Below are 17931 nucleotides of genomic sequence, written 5' to 3' on the forward strand. Positions count from 1 at the left end.
CCTTTCTGGGCAGGGCCCCGCATGTTGCGTGCCGCTGATCTCCTGCAGTCCATCCTCCAATACAGCCTTAGCTTTTGTTGTGTCCCAGGTCATTCTGAATACTTCTAACAGTGGGTTTCTACCGCCGCCCTTGGGAACTTACTTAGAAACTGATGTACAGATCCCTAATTTTCACTATTGAATATGTGCCATAGAAGTCTGCCTCTGGCTCTGAAAAAGAAATAGAGATCGGATATAGTGCAGCTTTATAGCTTAACCTCTATTCTATATCGATGAAATTAGAAGAATTCCCTTTTAAAATATAGTGTTAGAGAAATTTAATGTTGTTTGATGTGCCTCGTTTCCACATGATAAAGGGGATTTCCAGCCAGTTGGAGTTACTTTACAGAACTCTGGTATATACAATATTTTGCCAACAAAGCTGTTAATCTGCTGAGTAAATAAGGCTCAACCTTTTGCCCTTCTACCTACATCACGGCATCCTTGCAGGGCGGTTACAGTCAGCTACTACTCTTGTAGGAAGGAACAAGAGATTTGACCAGGCAGAGCTTGTTTTTTATTTTTGTATTCAAAGTTTCAAGAGTTTCCTGAACCTAACTTTTGAGAGGAATTTTCCTTCAGCAGCTGGGCAACAGTATCCTCTGTTAGCTCTATAGAAAAGAGAGGAATCTGAAGAAAGAGGGTAAAGAGGGGGCAGCTAGTAAAGTAAACCAAAGTGGTCATGTAAGCCATGCCTTTTTGGCAGAATGATTGAAATGAAGGGTGGGAGGAGCCGCACAGAAGCATGGAGTGTATTACAACGATTAGAAAGTAACGGCAGGAAAAAGAAGACCTCTGCAGTGTTTACCGATCCATTACAAGAGCAAATATTCTGAACGCTTCTCAAAACTTTTCCCCTAAGGTAAGATCCCTATTTTTTTAAAAATTCCATTTGACTCCTAATGTATGAAAACATCTGGTAATTAAAGACTCTAAAACTAACATTTCTCCAGTGTGCTCTGCTGTTTTGTTTGTTTGAATTGCCTGATTAGCAGATGCAGAATCTTTCTAAAGGATGAAGTTTAAATTCTTTCTACTGAAGTTTTATTGCCATTTTAAGGCTTTATAACTTTTTTGTCTTATTTGTGGTCTAATAACAATATATTAACAATTTTTCAGCTTTTCACAGAGCATGCTTTACTGCAGCATGTATTCTGGTTTTAAAAGATATGCGTGTGTGTGTGTGTGCTAAATTTATTCTTCTGCCTTCTTTTAAAACCAGAATAAATCATACATACATACGTGTATGTGTATATATATATGTCTAGAAGTGACGTTTCCTTTACATGTTTTTTAAAAATTCCAGTGGGGAGATATTTTTTTTGAAATTCCTCCATGCCGTTTTCCACCCTCTATGGAAGCATTGTGCTAATAAAGGGGTATGTCTACACTAGGCAGACTATATCAGCATAACTGTGTTGGCATAGCCCTGTAATGTAAATGCAGCCTACGTGGACAGAAGGGGTTTTTTTCTGTCAGTGTAGGAACACCAACTCCCCAACTGACAGCTTAGTCTACACTGGCATGGCTACATTAGTCAGGGGTGTGAAAAAACCCACACACCTAACTGAGGTAGCCATGCCAACATAGCCACCAGCGTAGACACAGCTACATCAACGGAAAGGTGCTTCCGTTGATGTAGCTAATGGCATTCAGGGAGGTGGTATTCCTACCTGGACAGAAAAACTACTTCTGTCAGTGCAGACTGTATCTACACCATGGGGCTATGCTGGCATAGCAGGGCCAATACAGTCTCCATAGCATAGACAGACCTTACCTTAGACCAGTGGTTCTCAAACTGGGGTTCATGAATCCCTGGAGGTTCGCAAAATGTTACAGGGGGTTCTTGGGGAAAAAATTCCCTAATGGTGGACAGAGCTGTGTCTAGGGACCCTGGGCAGCACGGGGCCAGCAGCCTGGAGCCTCTGGACTTCCAAGAGCTAAGCAGATCAAAGCAAGCATATCTATCACACTGAGGAGATTTAAACTTCAAGACTCCTTTTAAGAAATAGAAAGGGAGGTGGATACTTTTTGCTGTTTTTAAAATTAAATAGGCAGCTAGTATTGTTTTAAAAATTATTATGAAGAACAAGTTTAAGCTTTGTTGTAACGTGCGTTGTTTGCCTGAACAACTGCTCAAGACCTGAATGCTTGTATAGGAGGAACTCTTTGAGTTGTCTTCTTAAATACCTTCATGCTGTTTCACATCTGATACTCCTTGATGAAACGTAGGAGTCTTGTCTTATAACAGGCATATTCTAAGTGATACAAGCTACGAAAGTGAGATCTTGGAAGGGTGTTGCTGTTTTCATAATGTAATAAAAATACTGTAATGATAAATAATAATAATAAATAGTGTGTAATAAGCATGTCATAAAAACAAATTTTATATTTCCAGGATCACTGCTTTTATAATCTATACTCAGGTAAAGGAGAAAATCCCTGGAAATATTCATTTTTAGGAGGGGGTTTGCGAGACTTGACATTTTAGTGAAAGGGGTTCACAGGTTGTTAAAGTTTGGGAACCACTGCATTAGACTGAAGTGCTCTTTTGTTGACTAAACTGCATCTACACTTGACAGTTACATTGGCATAACTCTGTGGGTCAGGGGAGTGGTTTTTTCACAGCACTGACCAGAGCCGGTGCCAGGCATAAGCAAAATCAGTAATTGTTTAGGGCCCCAAACCACTCAAGGGGGCTCCCTATTCTGGGCAGGTCTATACTACCTGTTAAGTTGATCTAACTTAGTCGCTCAGGAGTGTGAAAAAGCCCGCCCCCGAGTGACACAAGCTTCACGCTGTCCACACCAGTGTTACGTTGGTGGGAGATGCTCTCCCACTGATATCGCTTCCGCTTCTCGCCACGGTGGCGTACTTACGGCAATGGGTACTTCACCAGACATGCCACAGTGCGTCAGTGCAGCTGTGCCATTGTAGTGCTGTAGTGTTGACTTGCCCTCTGTTTAACAAGTTTATTAGTATGTGTTGTAGGCGACCTCCCAAAAACATTCTTTCTTAGGGCTCCCAATGGGCTAGGGCCACGTCTGGCACTGACTCACGTTGCCATGCTGATATATCTTTTGAGTGTAGACTAAGCACTGTCCTTTGGTGAGGTGGTGTTCCTACATTGGCAGAAAAACTCTTTCTGCATCTACACTAGGAAGCTATGAGAGTGTAGGTTCTATAGTGTAGACATAGTCTTTGAGGTGGTCTATGGAGAAAGGACAGTAGAGGTGGTATTAGTACCTGATGCCCTATTTTCTTTGCAATTCCTACACAAGGAGTTTTGTTTCTGTGATGTTAAAGTTGCAGGCATGTATCAGCGTTTCAAGCATATATTATCTTTCAAGAACACTGGTGTTTTAAAAATAAAATTAGAAACCCAGGAAATGTGCCATAGAAACCTCCTGGTAGGTGTGAAAAAAGAAAGATCTGCTATAGTGCATTTGTAATGCTTAACCTCTATTAGGAGAGAATACAACCAAGGAATTGAAAGATAAATTTGTACTTCCACATTACATGTAAATCACCACCACTAGATTAACCCTGCTCCAGAAGATTGCTCTAATGGAGTATGCTCAGACTCATTTAGAAAGTACTGCACAGTGTTATTTTTGCAGTTTTGTGTTTGGTTAACTTACTTGTCTCTATAGATAGCTAAGAGAGTAATGGTGAAATTGTTTACTTTGATTGCTTGATGCAATTGTGTGGTTCTTGTCATGAATGTTCCGTCGGGATGATAATGTGAAATTGTTTTCTGTTGGCTCGTCTGCAGAGTGACGGAATGCGTTTCTGGAAGTGTGTAAATCTGCAGCTGACTTAATTTTGAAGTAAATTTATTACAGTGACTCTGCAGAGAGCTCAATTCCAACTGTACAAGGAAACTATTTTTTTGTCCTTTCCAAGTACAAATGTTGACTTTCGTTATTTCTTGGAGCAGAGTTTGGATTGTGGTGGTGATTTGTCTGCAGTTCTGTAGAAGTTAGAGTTGAAATGAAACCCAGAGGTGCAGTGTTTTAAACCAAACTAGCTCCTCAAATCACCGAGACTGGGCGATGAAGCGCTGAATGTAGAGGAAAAACCCCTGAGAAAATGAGCTGCCACCGGCCATGCTTATCAATTGCTGCAGTGGGCGGGCTTTTCAAACCCACCAGCTGTTTTCATTTCCTTGCCAGTCAGCTGCGTTTTGTATTTCTTCCTTCTCTCCCGTTCCTTCCAATCAACAGCAGCGCTTTCCATTTTTCCTCATTCTCTCCTTTAACCTTCTGTACTGAAGAGATCAAGGCGCTCCAAAGAGTACGCCCTTCAGAACTGAGTTAAGAGGTTCTCAGAGATTTCAGTTTCCCAGCTCCCATGTCCTGAGCGTGGCTGTTTCGGTGCCATAGAGTGCCGAGGTTGCCATGTGGTTCCCTGAATTGCCTGGATTTCTGACTTTTTTTTTTTTTAAACTTAATCTTCTGAAAGAAAAGTTTACACACATCGGTATGAGTTTGCAACCTAAAATTCTCCACACCCAAGTGTTTAATGGGGAAACTTCTTTAATTTTTTTTAAAAACATCCGCTCCCTTCAAGAGAAGTGCCCTGGGCTTGCAGATGCTTAGATTCCTTGATCCCATACTAGCTCATTCTGATTTGGTCCCCAAATCTTCAGCACCATGATAAGCCTCCATCTTCTATGGGCCAAATTCCATCTAATCCTATCCATTGGAATCAATGGGCATTTTACCATTGGCTCAATGGGATCAGGATCAGACTCTTGCAGTCAGTTCTTGAGCAAATCACTTCACTTAACTTCTGTGTCTGTTTCCCTGTATGTAAAATGGGGATAGGACACTCATGTGAGATAAATGCTACTGGTTAGTTCATATTTGTACAAGACATTTGAAGATGTAAAGTGCTCTATAGTATGTATTTATTTATGAGACTAGCATAGCAGAGGAGGAAGCTTGAAATGTGGAATTAATTTTATAACCAAATTTCTTGTAACCTTAGTTTTCTGATTCAACGTTTCCCATGTATAAGTAATTAGCAGCAACAAGTTGCTCTACTAAGAGGTAATTTTGGGTCTAAAATGAGAGATGTACTCCATTATGAAATGACTGGAGTAATTTCTCTTTGGAATAGCCTACCTCAGTCCTGCTCTTTCAGTTATAGTGGCATTCCTTCTGGCTTTAGTAGCAGAGAGAAGTTCACGTGTAATAAGAATAAGAATAATTAATAATAACAATAATGTGATAAATAACTTTAGTTCCACATTTTTGAGTATATTGCTTCTTCAGAACAGCAAATCACATAAGCAAGATGTGAACGTGTGATGTGCACTTTTAGCTTTTCTCCTTTGTCTTTTGCACTATTTGTCATCAAATTCCAAGTCTGAAGAAAAAATATTAACAAGACCAACTATATCATGCCAAGTGATCTCAAATCCCATTGAAATCAATGACAATGGAGAATGCCCAGGCACGTTCCGGGATAGGTTCCTTGGTTAGCACTGAAGGAGTAATTAGAAATCTGAACCTATTGCACTTGGAGCATGCAAATGTTTTACTCCCCCCACAAAAAGATACCACACACAACAACAATAGTAAGGGGAACCGAGCCATGGAAGTGCTTTTGGCATCATTTATAAGTAAAGTCCAGCTGTCCAGTCAGCAACATCTGAAAGCGATATCCAAAGGGAAAACAATGAAACACATCCAAGCTCCTTTTATTTCAGCTACAGACATTTTAAAGGGTCAGATGCAAAGGTGGCTGATCCTGAGCTATGCGTGCGTCATTGTAGCTGTGTTGTTCCTCAGATATCAGAGAGACTAGGTGGATAATATTCTTTATTGGACCCATTTCTGTTGGTGAGAGTGACTGAAGAAGAGCTTTGTGTGGCTTGAAAGCTTCTCTCTCTCGCCAGCAGAAGTTGGTCCAATAAAAGATATTCGCTCACCCACCTTGTCTCTGTAACTGAGCTCTAATTCTTGGAAGGTCAGGACGTCTGTTTGTATGAAAGCATAATTCAGTTATACCATAGTATGATTGCATTTTGGCTTTGTGATTGTAATTAGATCTTGGACATCTATTATTTCACATATGTAACCCCTTGAAGGTTTCACAAGTTACTCAAACTTGACTGATTTATGTGTATGTAGCTCACCCTTATGGACTGATCGAACAATTCTCTACAACTAGTGCTTTACACGTTCACTACATATGTTTTTTGAGATAGGTGATACTTAGGTGACCAAACACATTGTTGTTTTTGCTTTGATTGGATAACTCCCAACTTGAAAGGAATTTTAAAGGAAGCAGCCAAACACTTCATAGAATCATAGAATATTAGGGTTGGAAGAGACCTCATGAGGTCATCTAGTCCAATCCGCCGCTCAAAGCAGGACCAACACCAACTAAATCATCCCAGCCAGGGCTTTGTCAAGCCGGGCTTTAAAAAAATTAAGGACAGATATTCCACCACTTTTCATTCCAATGCTTCTCATTCCAATGTAACCCATTCCAGTGCTTCCAGATAAATATTCTCACAAACATGCATTTGTTACTCTCTCTTTATGTGACTATCATTGGGAACAAAAATTCACTCAAGAACATCCCTGGGCTTGTTCCTGCAAGATGTGGAAATGCCTTCAACTCCTATTGACTTCCATAGAAGCAAAGGGTGCTCAGCTCACAGCACCTTCAGGAGTTGTTTGACACTTTGCAGGATCAAGCCCTTAGTGAATAATAGAGGCTGAATTCAAATTCAATTCTGTGGTGGTGGTTTGAACCATACTTTTTCGTCTTGCTCGCTCATCATCTCTTAATGGTTATTTAGGGCTAAATGCAGCACTCCTAGACATAATTCCAAATGATTTGAAGGACTGTAGGCGTTGTTTCTTAAAACTATGTATACGTTTATAATAAACAGAAGAGTTTGACTTTAAATTTTAAATTAACACTTTTGTTCACTGGTAGGCCAAGATACGAAAATAATTATTTTTCTAGTTTTTTTTAAGGCTTTTTACCATTGTTAGGTTATTTAGGATTCCACTGAAAATTCAAAACACATTTTGTATTTCTTAGTACTGTTTTGCATACCCAGATATACATGAATGCATAATTAGTAAGTTGGATTTCGATTTTTCAAATTATAAATATCATTTAGTTTGAGGTCCTTTTAGGAAATAATACTTTCAAACTAAAAACAGCAGAATGCGTACACACTTTTTCTGAAAGTATCAATAGAATTAAAAATGAAATAGTATTGTCTGTTTAATGTCTAAGAAGAAGACTAAAAACATTAAATAGAGAAAAAGTTAAGAAAACCCTGCATCTACAACAGAAAAGTTCATTATCCTTGTCGTTTCTCCCCACCCCTAACATTTTTAGTAAAGGAGAGCACCTGAAGTGAGTTCTTTAATTTTGCAGTACAGAAGAGACAATTTCACCAAATAGTAATTATAAAAGCCATGGGAGAGGAGATGGTCTATTAGTTAAGGCATTGGGTCTAGGAGGGAGAGATCTGAATTTGATTTCTCTGCCAACACAGACTTCCTTTGTATGAAGAAACTTTGGCAAGTCTTTTGTTTCCAAATCTGTAAAATGGAAATATTGCTTAGCTTGGTAAAGTGCTTTGGTATCCTTGGATGCAAAGCATTGTACAAATACAACAAATATTTTTTCTTAGATTTGTTTTATTAGAATTTACATCCTTTTGTTTTTCTTTCTAGATAGAGAAATGCAGAGACTTATGAGAAATATGAGTGTGTGCCAGCAAACTAAGGCTCTCTTACGTAAAAATCTACTTATCAAATGGAGAATGAAAATGCAGACCTTTCAGGCAAGTACAAAAAGATAGTTTGGGAACAAAAGAAAAAAAGCTGGCTCATGTGAGTGGGTTCTTTCCCTCCCCCCACCCCCAAAAACCACTTTGTATTTGAGAGAGTAGCGAAAGTGAGACAATATTTGAAAAGCCCCAGTTGTTGTTGCCATTTTTTGCGGGGCTTTTTCATCTATCAGAGTTCTTTTTCTTATTGCTGCAACAGACAATAGGAGAAATTCTCTCATCTGCGGGTTGTTATCGAAACTACTCTTCACTTTTAATAGTTGATCATGGTTTTGTGGTGACACGCAGAGCACAGTCTTCATATTATATGCACTAATGTAAAATCAGTAAACTTTTTACAAAGTGTTGAGCTTTGTGTTTCATTGACTGAATAGGCGATATTACCCTTTGTATTTGCGTTGCTGCAGATCAGATTTTCAGGCATTAGCGGATGTGAAAGTTGTAAGCTCTGAATGATGTTAAAGTGACTATATTCTGTGACAAGATTTAGATTTTGCTGAAACTTTCATTTTTTTTTTTTTGAAGGAAAACTGTTCCATTTAAAATGTATTGACTGGCTTTGTTGCTTATCTTATAATCAGGGAGGGAACATTCTCTCTGAAATTGTTGTGCCATTCTCTCTGCTCGTTTACTCTTTTCCATTACCCAGGAATGGGTCCTGTCACTCCTATTTCTCTTTCTGGTGTACTTGATATCAACGTTCACGTATAATGTCCCACATCCTGAAGCGCCTCATGCTTTCCTGGGACGATTAGATGACCCTGCCTATAATGCTACTGGGATTACAGTTGCTTATACACCCATGACAAGCCGCACAAGACAAATAATGAATAAAGTGGCTTCAGACTCTGTAATGATAGGTACGTTATGCCCATTAAATATTTAGATTTGTTATTACTTTAGCTGCCGTACCTGTACTGTGTCTTAACATGTTCTGCTAGTATACAATATTCATAAAAACATCAGAACAGCCATACTGGGTCAGACTAACAGTCCATCTAGCCCAGTATCCTGTCTTCTGACAGCAGCCATTGCCAGATGCCTCAGAAGGAATGAACAGAACAGGGCAATTTTGAGTGATCCAGCCCCTGTCATACAGTCCCAGCTTCTGGGAGTTGGAAGTTTAGGGATGTCTGGAGCAATGTAGTTGCATCCTCCATGAATATATCTACCATAATTCTTTTTTTAAATCCAGTTGTTACTTTTGGCCATATTCTCTGTCATTCATTGTCATGGATAGTTGTGTTTTCATTATCCAATACTTTTAATTTTCTCGGAATGCTTGTGAGTTTTTTGTATTAAGAGGGGTGTTAACAGGCAATTATAGTAACTAATTTTCCATTCCTGATGGATCATGCTAACAAATGTTCACAGTACAGCACAACAGCATCAAGGGAAACATATGTTTATTCCCTTGTGGAATACTCCTGAAATTCAGTTTCATGAAAATATTTAGCAGCCTGATCCACAAGCAATGTTCTGACAAACTTGACTGAATTTTAATGGTTCTTTCATTATTTTAGAAACTTCATTAACTGCACCTTGAAGTCCAGCAGTGATAGAAGGGGCTTAAGAAAGGAAGACAGCGGAGTTGAAACAATATATGTTTTCCCACTGAATACCTGATTATAAATTGCATTGATTAGCTGCTAGCTGGCATTGCAGGTGACCTATGTGGTGCCAGGTTTAGGACCTAATAAGAAATAAATAACTCAGATCAGAAACTTTCCCTAGAATGATATTATAAAACTCCTCCTTTTGTTGACTGGGAAGCAGAGATGCCATAAAACTGTGATCCAGATTTCAAACACCCAATAATTAGAGTACAATGCACTCCTTTTATAAGAGTCACACCTATCCTGGATAATTTGATTCTTCTTAGCAGTTGATTCTTACAAGCAGAATTGCAAAGAATGGATTAAATCAACCATTATGTTTTAAACAACTGACTTTTTTTATTCAATTGAGAAACATCTCATTTACCGTAACTAAATTCTTTAGACTTTAAACATATTCAGCGTGGAACAAAACCAACATTCTACCAGCCATACCAACATTCTAACTGAGCAGCATATTATTATTATTTATTTATTACCCAATCATTTAGCTGGTGCTTTTTTTCAAGGCATTATTAATACTGTGCATGTTACAACTTTACATAAAGTGTAAGTTACCGGCGCTATCTACCTCTTAATGTAAAGATCCAAAGATGTAAATTTTTAAAAATCTCTCAAACTGCAACAAATGTAACATATGAAAGTGCATTATACTGACTTTTATAGCTTAAACTTCAACGTAAAACAACAAAACAGACCGTTTAACAGTAGTGGCTCACATTAACGTTTATTTCAGAGTATCACCATATCTTCCTTTTCAAAGTGATGTAGGAGTTTATAATCATTGAAGCCCCTGTACAATAGACCATTAGTTTTTGTCACATCCTTCATTTGGGTCAAGGATGGGATGATTACCGTGTCATCATAAGAGTCCACCTCTGCATCGTTTTCAGGTTTCACTTCAAAATGGTCTCTGATCTCAGTCACAATGTTATCAGAAACAGGTTGCATAGTAAAAGCATTATCATCAATGTCTATCCACTCTTCAAATTCATGTGCATTGAATCGTCTTGGTGGCTCAACACAATTGCTTCCGCCATATGTGCGATCACCAGACCTCCTTTTCTCCAGCAATTGTTGAAGCACTGATGTCAGACCAGGCATTTGCAAGCATTAAAATGGCATCTGAAAGATGGATCTTCCTGGCCATTTCCACAGAAGTAGCTTTGTTGTTCTCATCATCAGCGTGGTGAAACACCGTGAGAGCCGTTTGCTTATGAAAGTGTGCCTTGGCAGTTCTGATAACTCCCTGGGCACATGGCTGAAGGATAGAAGTTGTGTTTTTTGGGAGGAATTCAGGTTGGATATTCCTCAGTGCTACACCTTTTGTCATGTGGGCTGTGCAGATGTCCATAAGTAGCAAAATCTTTCTCCTTTCACGGCCCCAACTTTTGATTCCAGTCCTTCAGCCACTCACTGAATAGATGACCTGTCATCCTGGCAGCTGACTTCGCAGCATAGAGGACTGGAAGATATCTCACATTTTTAAAACACTGTGGGTTTTGACTTTTCCCAATGATGAAAAGGTTCTTTTCCTTACCAGTCATGGAACAGGTGAATAGAGCAGTAATTCTTTCTATAGACCTCTTTCCTTCTTTTTTTATTGTCTAATTTAAAAGTGAGAGTGCCATCAGGCAGGGCTCGAAAGTAAATTCCACTTTCATCTGCACTCCAAATGTCGTGTTCAGCGAAGTCATGTCTCATTTCAATCCACTAGTTTTCTAATCATTCTTCACACAACCTAATGTCTGTGTCTTTGGCTTCTCTCTTAAAAACAATCTCATCTTGTTTTTGAAAACACTCAAACCAGCCAGTGCATGCCCTGAGGTTGGTAACACCCAGGGCCACCACCAGTTTTTCTGCTTTCTGCGTCACCAACAGTCCACATAGGGGGGTATTTCTCTCTCTGGCATTTCTGATCCACTTTATGAAAGCGGCCTCGACCATAGGTGCCTTGTCTGGCCACATTGTTTTTCTGTCTCCTTCATTTTGTATGATGCTCTCCCTGCTTTGAGAATCGTAGACAATTAAGTTGTGGAATGCCCAATTTCTGAGCAGCATCGCTTTGGCTGGTCTTGGGAGGACTATTTCAGAACTCCAGAAGATGGCGTTTTTCATCTGCAGAAAGCGTCTTTCTTTTTCCTGCTATGTCGATCAACTCTCACATAAATGGCACAACTTATTTTTTTACACAGGGATGATTCTTTATACGTGCTACGTGCCTAAAAACGCAAGATGTCATCAAATTCAAAACAGCTTTATTGGCTTATTACATGTCATTGCTCTTGACCGAGTATCATGTTACATGTAGTCAGTGTGCCACTAAATGATTCTTATAAGTAGAGTATTTTACTAGGATTAGTATAGAAATGATTTTGTCCCAGTGATTTTGATCACTATATGTGGTTGATGCTTATATCAATAATTTTTATAAATGGAGTGCACTGTATTAGAATCTAGGTTTTCACTGAATCCATTATTGAGATAAGGACCAGCTGAGAAGTTCAGTTGTATATCTACATATGGATTCCACACTGTTTCTAGGAGAAGTTTGCAGGGTGTTGGATCCTGGGTTTTAGTTTGGGAAAATCTCTATCCCTATCTTTATACAGTAGTTATCTCTAGATACAGTGCCATCTGTGGACTAAGATACCTACCTGTTGTTGCATTCACAATTCAACTTAAGATTTTCTTATTAACTTTTTCCCAGCTGATCAAATTGAATGTGACCCAAAGCATCTACAAATATACCTGGCCTAGAGAACGGAAATTCAGAGGGGAACAACACACAGCTGACAAAACTGGCTAGATGTATAAAATCCCTGTGCTCACGTTTTCAGTGTTCTAGCTATTGATCGTAATGTTTTCTGTATAAACCACAGGTATAAAAACTGAAGTGATGGAAGATGAAACAGCTCTGGAGGCAGCATGGATTTTGAACGACGAAATTGTAGGGGTTGTATTTAACGATGACTTCTCCTATTGCCTCAGATTTCCTCCCAGCAATGTGATTGCTCCAAATGAGCATTTTGGACAGATAGGTAATTAAAAATAAATAAAGATGGCCAGATCCTCAGTTGGCGTAAATTAGCATAGCTTCATTGACGTGGATTTGGCCCTTAGTCTACATGTGAGTTTCTGAGCTAGAAAGAACCACAAATGTAAGTCTGTTTTGTTGTTTGTAACAAAATAATAAAATCCAACACCACCAACTTTCTTTTAAATATATAGACAGTAGAAACTTTGGGTTTTTTTTTTTAAATTGAGGATTTAGGCATATTTCTCCCTTTTACTTGAAATATTCCATCCCACTTGATATGTTACATCCCATTTCAGTCTTTTTCCCGTGTCTCATCATGTAGGGTCCATGCATGACAGATCAGCCTTGTGGTCTAGATTAGTATGCATTTTACACTTTGTTTGCCCTACAGTCTATTTTACACCTCCACATACACGCCATATAAATAATGAAAATTATTAGCAAAATTTAGCAACTGATGGCTGATAAGGACTGAACTAGTGTCCTCAGTCCTGTGGCCTTTCAGGAGGCTACATAGTGAAGTGAAGAATTGATTTGCCGTGGAGACTCTGTCTTCACTTCTCACTTTGAACAGCAGTTGTTCAGGGTAGGAATGAGGCACTTTTGTGCAGCAGGGAGTGGAAGTGCCTGCAGCACGGCAGACAATGGTGTACCAGGTTTTTTTGGTTTCTTCTTTGATTTTGGGTTCTGGTTTTTTTTGGCAGGCAGAAGATCGCAGTCAAGCAGCTTTTATTGGAAATTTTAAAAACGCTGAATCATTGGGCAGGTTGTAAACCATCTACAGAATTAAAAAATATGCCCAGATCCTTAGTATGGGGCTGATCCTCTGCCACTGAAGTAAATGGGAGCTTTGGCATTTCACATGCACTTAAGGCACTAAGGTGGGAAGCAGTGAGCAAAGAGAGACGCTGTCAGGTGTATCCACGGCAATAAGGTCCTGCTATTATTCCATGGGATGACACTGAATTAGTCCAATACACTGCTGATCCTTTGATATTTCCACTATCCTTGGGAGCTAATTGCTTGCTGCTGTTGCAGAGTTATTATTGTAGTCCCATTAAATCTGAATTTCTTGACTTTTGTTGGATTAAAGTCCCAACTTTGATACTGCATTAAAATGATTGTTGCACACAATTAAGTAATGTACTTGGCCTTTCATCTTTGCAGATTCTTGTTATAACTTTTCAGGACATTACTGCGATAGTCCAAGATATTGGTACAGAGGATTTCTATCACTGCAATCAAGCATTGATGCTGCTATTATAGAAGTAAGCAGAATTCTTGCACTGAAATTATTTTCTGTTTCTTCTAACCTGACCCTTAAACATTAAGCAAAATAAATTCTTCTATAATCAGGGTTTTTTTAGTGCATGGAATTATTACAATGTAAAAAAAAGCGACGGATCGTCTTGTGTCGGGAGCTTCTACCAAAGAACGACGTGTGAAATAACTCAGAGTCCTGAATGGGTTGTAGAAACTGACTGCTTTTAGTTTCATCTCGAAAACATGCACCCCTCAGAATCTCTGTGCAAAATTACGATCAGTTTTAAAAGTCACAAAATAGAAATGGTAAAACTTATAAAACGTAATGACACAAAGAACTTCCCAGAACCACAAGTGAAATGCAACTCACTCGTGCCCAGCAGCATACGTCCCTAATCCAACTGGAACGTCTAACAGGTACTGACATACAGATTATAGCCGGATGATTATCTTTCAGAAGTAGCCGAGGCCACTTTATAACATTTGAATCAGGCAAGGAGGTTGCAACTGTTCTTTCCAGCATGGACTAGTGGACCTCACAACTGTAATTAATTCCTTTACCATTTTGAGACTACAGATCTACTTGGGACTACATTTTTAAACCCACTCAGAAGCTAAAACTCGTGTGGAATACATGAGCCCATTTGGTAACTGGAGTATTTGGTTGCAAGCAGGCTCAACCCATGTGCCATGATCTGGGCTGGATATCTGAGGTTTCGGGGTAGAGTTGAAAGGGTTGGTATTGACCTCTAAAACCCTAAATGGCTTCAGACCTTCCTAATTGAGAGAGTGCCTCTCTCCCTATGCTATGCTGCTACAGTTAAGATCTGCAGAGGTACTCCCCTCGGCCCAAAGGAGGGGCTTTTGGAAGGGCATTCTCTGTGCGGGCCTCTTTACTTTGAAATGTGCCCCTCGTCCTTGGTCTACAATTACACAAATTGGTTAAACTTCGGAGCATGCTGTACGGCATGCCTTTTTAAGAAATCTGCTGAATAAGCAAATATTGTAAGGGATTGTGTGTCCGGACAGGGGATAGCTTGGTTTATTTCTGTGCTGTGTGTTATGGAGTTGCTATTTATTTTGATGATATATTGGTCTTGAAATATTTGTCAGAGGAGCCTAGAGCATTCTGAGTGGTGCCTTTTGCCATTTTAGAAAGCTATAAAACAGGATAATTGCTCCTCTTACCCACTAAAGGTCTGAAAGAATAGACAGGGGAGCCCCTGTAGCATGTTCTGAAGGCTAAAAAACAGGGGCTTTTTCAGATCAGCATAGGATGCTAATTTTAGAGTTAGAGTCTCACCTCTGAGAATTCTCTGCAGCCAGTCCCCAGCAGACCAAACGTGGGGAATGTTGGAAAGAATGCACAACCTGGTCTGCACTGTTGGAATGACAAAGAGGAGAGGGGCTCTCACTAAGGTAACCTGGCCTCAAAGGTTAAGGGGGGATTTTAAAAGATACAAGCGGCATTTAGGCACCTAACCCCCAATTGCACCGTCAAAAACCTCCTGCTAGGTTCAAATTCGTGAAGGCTCAGGAAAGAGCCAACTCTCCATGACGGTTTCCATCTACTAGGATATTTACAGGAACATCCCTGACAAGCCAGGCCTCGAAGCCTATCTCACATCTATTTCTCACGGCTTGAAGGCTTTTGGCTGCAATTTGCAGTGGAAACAATTGTAATTTCTAGCATCAGCATCGATTCCAAGGTCAGAAGGGACCACTGTGATCATCGAGTCTGGCCTCCTGGGTAACACGTGATGTTTAAAGAGCAGTTGATGTTGGTTTATGCTTTGACTTCACCTAATTTATTTTTTAAGAAATGTTTTTTTAAATATTTTGTTCACAGATCTCTGCCCTGTTGCTATTCTGTTCAAGTTCTTGTTTTCTGCCCGTCTCCATTATGGGTCCTAGCACTGGATTTTGTTATGTGCAACATTATAAACTCAGAAAGGGAGGTTGTCAGCTGAGAAATTTAGTGTTGTCAGTGTTAGTATTAAGACTAACAATTTTAATATGCAATTGTCTTTTATTGGGGAAGTGCCTAGAGGCCCCATTGTGCTAGGCACTGTACACATATGTAATAAAAAGACAGTCCCTGCTCCAAAGAGCTTACAATCTAGGCATATGAAAAGACAACCCTTGCTCCCAAATGAATGAAAACCAGCTGGGGGGAAGAGGAGAGAAGACCAAGACAACACTGAAATGATTGTTTAGTATAATAAGCCGCATTCTCAGCACGTCGGTTCCCCTGCTATTGAGTGTTTTGCGGTAGCAGTGAGCTTTAAGGAGAGACTTGAAGGAGGGGAGCGTTGTGGCTTTGCAGATTTATCATGGAGCTCCTCCTAAAAATGAGGGGCAGCCTGGAAGACAGAGTGAAGGTGCTTGAGAGAGAACTGAGCTCACGAATCATGAAGGCTGTCGCTGCTGGGAGAGTGGGGGCACGTGGTCCTGGCTTGATGTAACATACGAGAGGTGATAGGTTGAGCAGGGGTAGGCCTTAAAAGACTGGATACGTGGTGTTTGATTGAAAGATGAGAGAGGCCCAGAGTAGGGAGGCAGAGAAGTGGTGATGAAATTAAAGCAACAGGCTAGGAAGACAATCTCAGTGTCAGTATTTTGAATGGACCTGAAGGGGGAAGTCTGCATTTCTCAGGCCAGAAAAGAGAAGGTAGCTGTCGTCGGAAATATATGATCAGTTTACAGCACCACTCACAATATTAAGTGACATGTTATAACCTTGCACTATGACCATATTTCATTACATAAAACTAAATTAAATGCTCACTTGAATTTTTTAGATGACAACAAATCATTCTGTCTGGGAAGAAATGAAATCGATTAGTGGTGTCCGTATGGGATCATCATCTTTCAAACCATCAGTTACCCTGGAACACAGTTTTATCATTTTTGCTGTTGCAATGTGTTTCTCTCCATTTATGCACTTTCTGTCAATCAGTCTTACAAGAGAAAAAAGGAAGCTCAAGGAGTTGATGAAGACTATGGGGTTACAGGATGCAGCCTTCTGGTGAGTAACACAAGTAGCTGAAGTGCATAGGTTTACTGTCTTAAGTTAATAGTTGCCAGAATACATATATTCTTCAGTATTTGTAAAATGAATTGACAGTTTCAGTCCAGCTTCTCATGGGCAGGAGGGACTCTCAGAAAGAAAACAGCCGACCTCAATTAGATAGCCTAAGCGGAGAGGCCAAGGACTGAGTGGACATTACCTCGTTACCATTAGAGGTTGTCCCTTCAGAATGTGATCGAGGTGCATTGTTTGGGGCAGCGTGTGGAATCTTGCTCTGCTACTGCCGGTATTTTTTGAAGGGGATGGAGGCCTTCTTCAGTTTTCTAGGATGATATCCTAACAGTAACTCCACTGGAAAACTTTACAAAAAAATGTAACTCTTAGGACTTGCGAACCTCCATTTAATGAGCTGGTGCCCTTTAAAAAGTTACCCAATTTTATTAGATTTGGTGTGCCTAATATGTTTTTACTTAACATCAATAGGGAATATAACAATGGTAAAGGGGATAAAAGTAGAAGAAAAAGGAATAAACACTAGGAAGCTAAGCAGAGGTTAGACAGAGCTGATGATATCATTGATTTTTGCAACCTGAAAGAGAGGCAATGTCGTCATATGAGACCTGTAATAAGACAACAGGTGTGGAAGCCAACTATGAATCTAGAATGCTTGCTTTTCTTAAAAACCCTGGGATCCAACTGTACCAACTAGAACTATGTATAGATCTCCCCTTCTCACAGGGCTAAGGGCTTGGACACTTCCAGGGCAACTTTCCCTCCTTGTCTTTAGACTCTGTGCATACAGAGTGGTTGGTTGGAGGTTATGAGCATCATCTCTCACTAGACTTATGGAAATGAGGGCAAAAATATAATACAGCCACAGACTGTAGTGTTTTCCCCTTCTCATTCCTCTACCAAGTCCCTGCCAGGTATAGGAGTCCTGGCAGCATAGTCATAGCTGGCCTAGAGACCCATAGCTGACACAGATGGATGAGGCTTCCAAGCAGATGGCATTGCAAATCATTGGTCCCCTGATATCTGTGATGTTTGGGGACAGCTGGTTCTCTGTGGAGGATGGGGGGTGATGGTGAATGAGACAAACGGTACCTCCATTGGT

The 17931-nt window shown here is 39.9% G+C and overlaps 1 protein-coding gene across 1 annotated transcript in view; it reads left to right on the top strand.

The window, feature by feature from the left end:
• Positions 1–505: 505 nt before the first annotated feature.
• Positions 506–17931, top strand: part of LOC311530233 (uncharacterized protein) — a 128330-nt gene continuing 110904 nt past the window's right edge. Inside the window, exons 1-6 of the mRNA XM_084646698.1 lie at positions 506–901; positions 7752–7861; positions 8517–8727; positions 12366–12524; positions 13691–13791; positions 16588–16814. Of these exons, the coding sequence (XP_084502824.1) occupies positions 7760–7861; positions 8517–8727; positions 12366–12524; positions 13691–13791; positions 16588–16814 (800 nt within the window). The 5' untranslated portion in view covers positions 506–901; positions 7752–7759. The remainder of the gene's footprint in view (positions 902–7751; positions 7862–8516; positions 8728–12365; positions 12525–13690; positions 13792–16587; positions 16815–17931) is intronic.

Source organism: Lepidochelys olivacea (genome assembly GCF_965140295.1).
Source record: "Lepidochelys olivacea isolate rLepOli2 genome assembly, chromosome: 14".
NCBI classification, from domain to species: domain Eukaryota; kingdom Metazoa; phylum Chordata; order Testudines; family Cheloniidae; genus Lepidochelys; species Lepidochelys olivacea.